The sequence below is a fragment of the Solanum pennellii genome, chromosome 3 (assembly GCF_001406875.1).
Source record: "Solanum pennellii chromosome 3, SPENNV200".
In the NCBI taxonomy this organism is placed as follows: Eukaryota; Viridiplantae; Streptophyta; class Magnoliopsida; order Solanales; family Solanaceae; genus Solanum; species Solanum pennellii.
Genome location: NC_028639.1, coordinates 60,728,691 through 60,730,284, shown reverse-complemented (window position 1 = coordinate 60,730,284; position 1,594 = coordinate 60,728,691). Strand labels below are relative to the sequence as shown.

The following is a 1,594-nucleotide window of genomic DNA, read 5'->3' as shown; positions in this document are numbered from 1 at the left end:
GTGGGGTTGGGGAGGGGGGGGTGCTGGCCGGTGGTGGGTGGGTGGGGGTCAGGGATCGGGTTAAACAAATAAAATTTTAAAATTGAAATTCTTTTTTTAAAAAATTATTGTTTTTCCCAAAAAAAAATGTAATTTAAAATTGAAGGAGAGTTTTGGAAAATGTTTTCCTTAATTTTTGAAGGGAAGTCATTTTCCTTAATTTTAAGGAAAATGAGTTGATTTGGAAAATATTTTCCAAAACTTTTGTCCCAACCAAACATGAGAAAATTGTTCCTTCATACCAAACACACTCTTAATCAATATTATTCTAAGCCTTTGACCCTATATATACGAGATTCTATATTTTTCTTATAGTCCACATTAGGAGTGTACAAAATCGAATCGGAAATCAAATCAAATCGCCAATTGAGCCAAACCGTAAAAAAAATCCGACTAGCATTTGGTTTGACTTGGTTTGATGTTTAAACAAAAATCTGATTATATTTGGGTTGGGTTGGTTTTAACTTTAAAAGAAATAACCCGAGACCAAACCAACCCGACTATATATAATTTTAAAATTTTATTTATACATAAACATATTTACTTTGATATAATTTTTAAATAGTTCTTATACTTTTTCATAGTTTTTATCTTTTAATATATTATTTCAAGTTTGAAATATAGTCCACAAATGTTGATAATTATAATAAAGTTTAAATCAAAATCAAATTAATACTAATGCAAAAAGAAAATCGATTCAACACTAAGAATGACAATAACATTAAATGTTTGTTCTTTAGTTTTAAATTGGTTTAGACAATTAAAATAGGAGTACATAATCTAATTTTAATTTCCTTTAATATTTAGTGATGTAACTAATACTTATAAAACTTATTTTAGCATTATTTAGTACTTTTAAATTATGATCATTTAGTATTTATTTTACACGACTACATTATTATTATTTTTGCTGGATATTTTAGTGTCATTAATCATATCATATTTTGTGTTATTTTTTTAAGAAACACCTTAGATAGTTGTATTTTTATAGAAATAAAGAAATATTTGAAGTAAAAGTAAATTATATGTTTGTATGAATATTTTACTGAAAAACCCCGAAACAACCCGAAAAACCAAAAAATCCGAGGTTGAAAAACCCGAGTTTTATTAATTTGGTTTGATTTATAAATTTAAAAATCCGACACAAATGATTTGATTTGATATTTTTTCAAATCAATCCGCTCATGTACACCCTTAGTCCACATGATTTTACTCTTGAAAAAGCTCATTTGTTGGATGGATCACAACTTTTGCAAAGTATAGCCTTTGTAAGAGGGATCAAAGCTCAATGAAAAACCTAATGATTTTTTCCAATCAAAACAACCAAAATGGGCTAGCCTTTTCTTTGCCCCTATTGACAAAATCATAAGTTATGGTGAATCTGAGTCTCTACTATATATAAAATGTTTTCCATATAGTTCAATAAAGAAAAGAGAAAGAAGCATGTCGACCCTTTGTCCATCTTTCTGCCTCCAAATATCCCTAAGGTAATCTTTTGGCTCACAAATTTCCTCAATGTACGTTTGGCTCATATTTGCCCATATTATATCCCCTC

General features: G+C 28.4%; 1 protein-coding gene across 3 annotated transcripts in view; it reads left to right on the top strand.

Annotated features, from left to right (window-relative positions):
* LOC107014476 (proline transporter 2-like) overlaps positions 1–1,594 on the top strand; it is a 13,288-nt gene that overhangs the window by 1,151 nt on the left and 10,543 nt on the right. Inside the window, exon 1 of one of the 3 annotated variants that reach the window (XM_027915678.1) lies at positions 1,458–1,526. The exons of the other annotated variants lie outside the window; for them this stretch is intronic. Coding sequence (XP_027771479.1) covers positions 1,483–1,526 — 44 coding nt within the window. The 5' untranslated portion in view covers positions 1,458–1,482. Of the gene's footprint in view, positions 1–1,457; positions 1,527–1,594 lie in introns of those variants that run through there. 3 annotated transcript variants of the gene reach the window in all.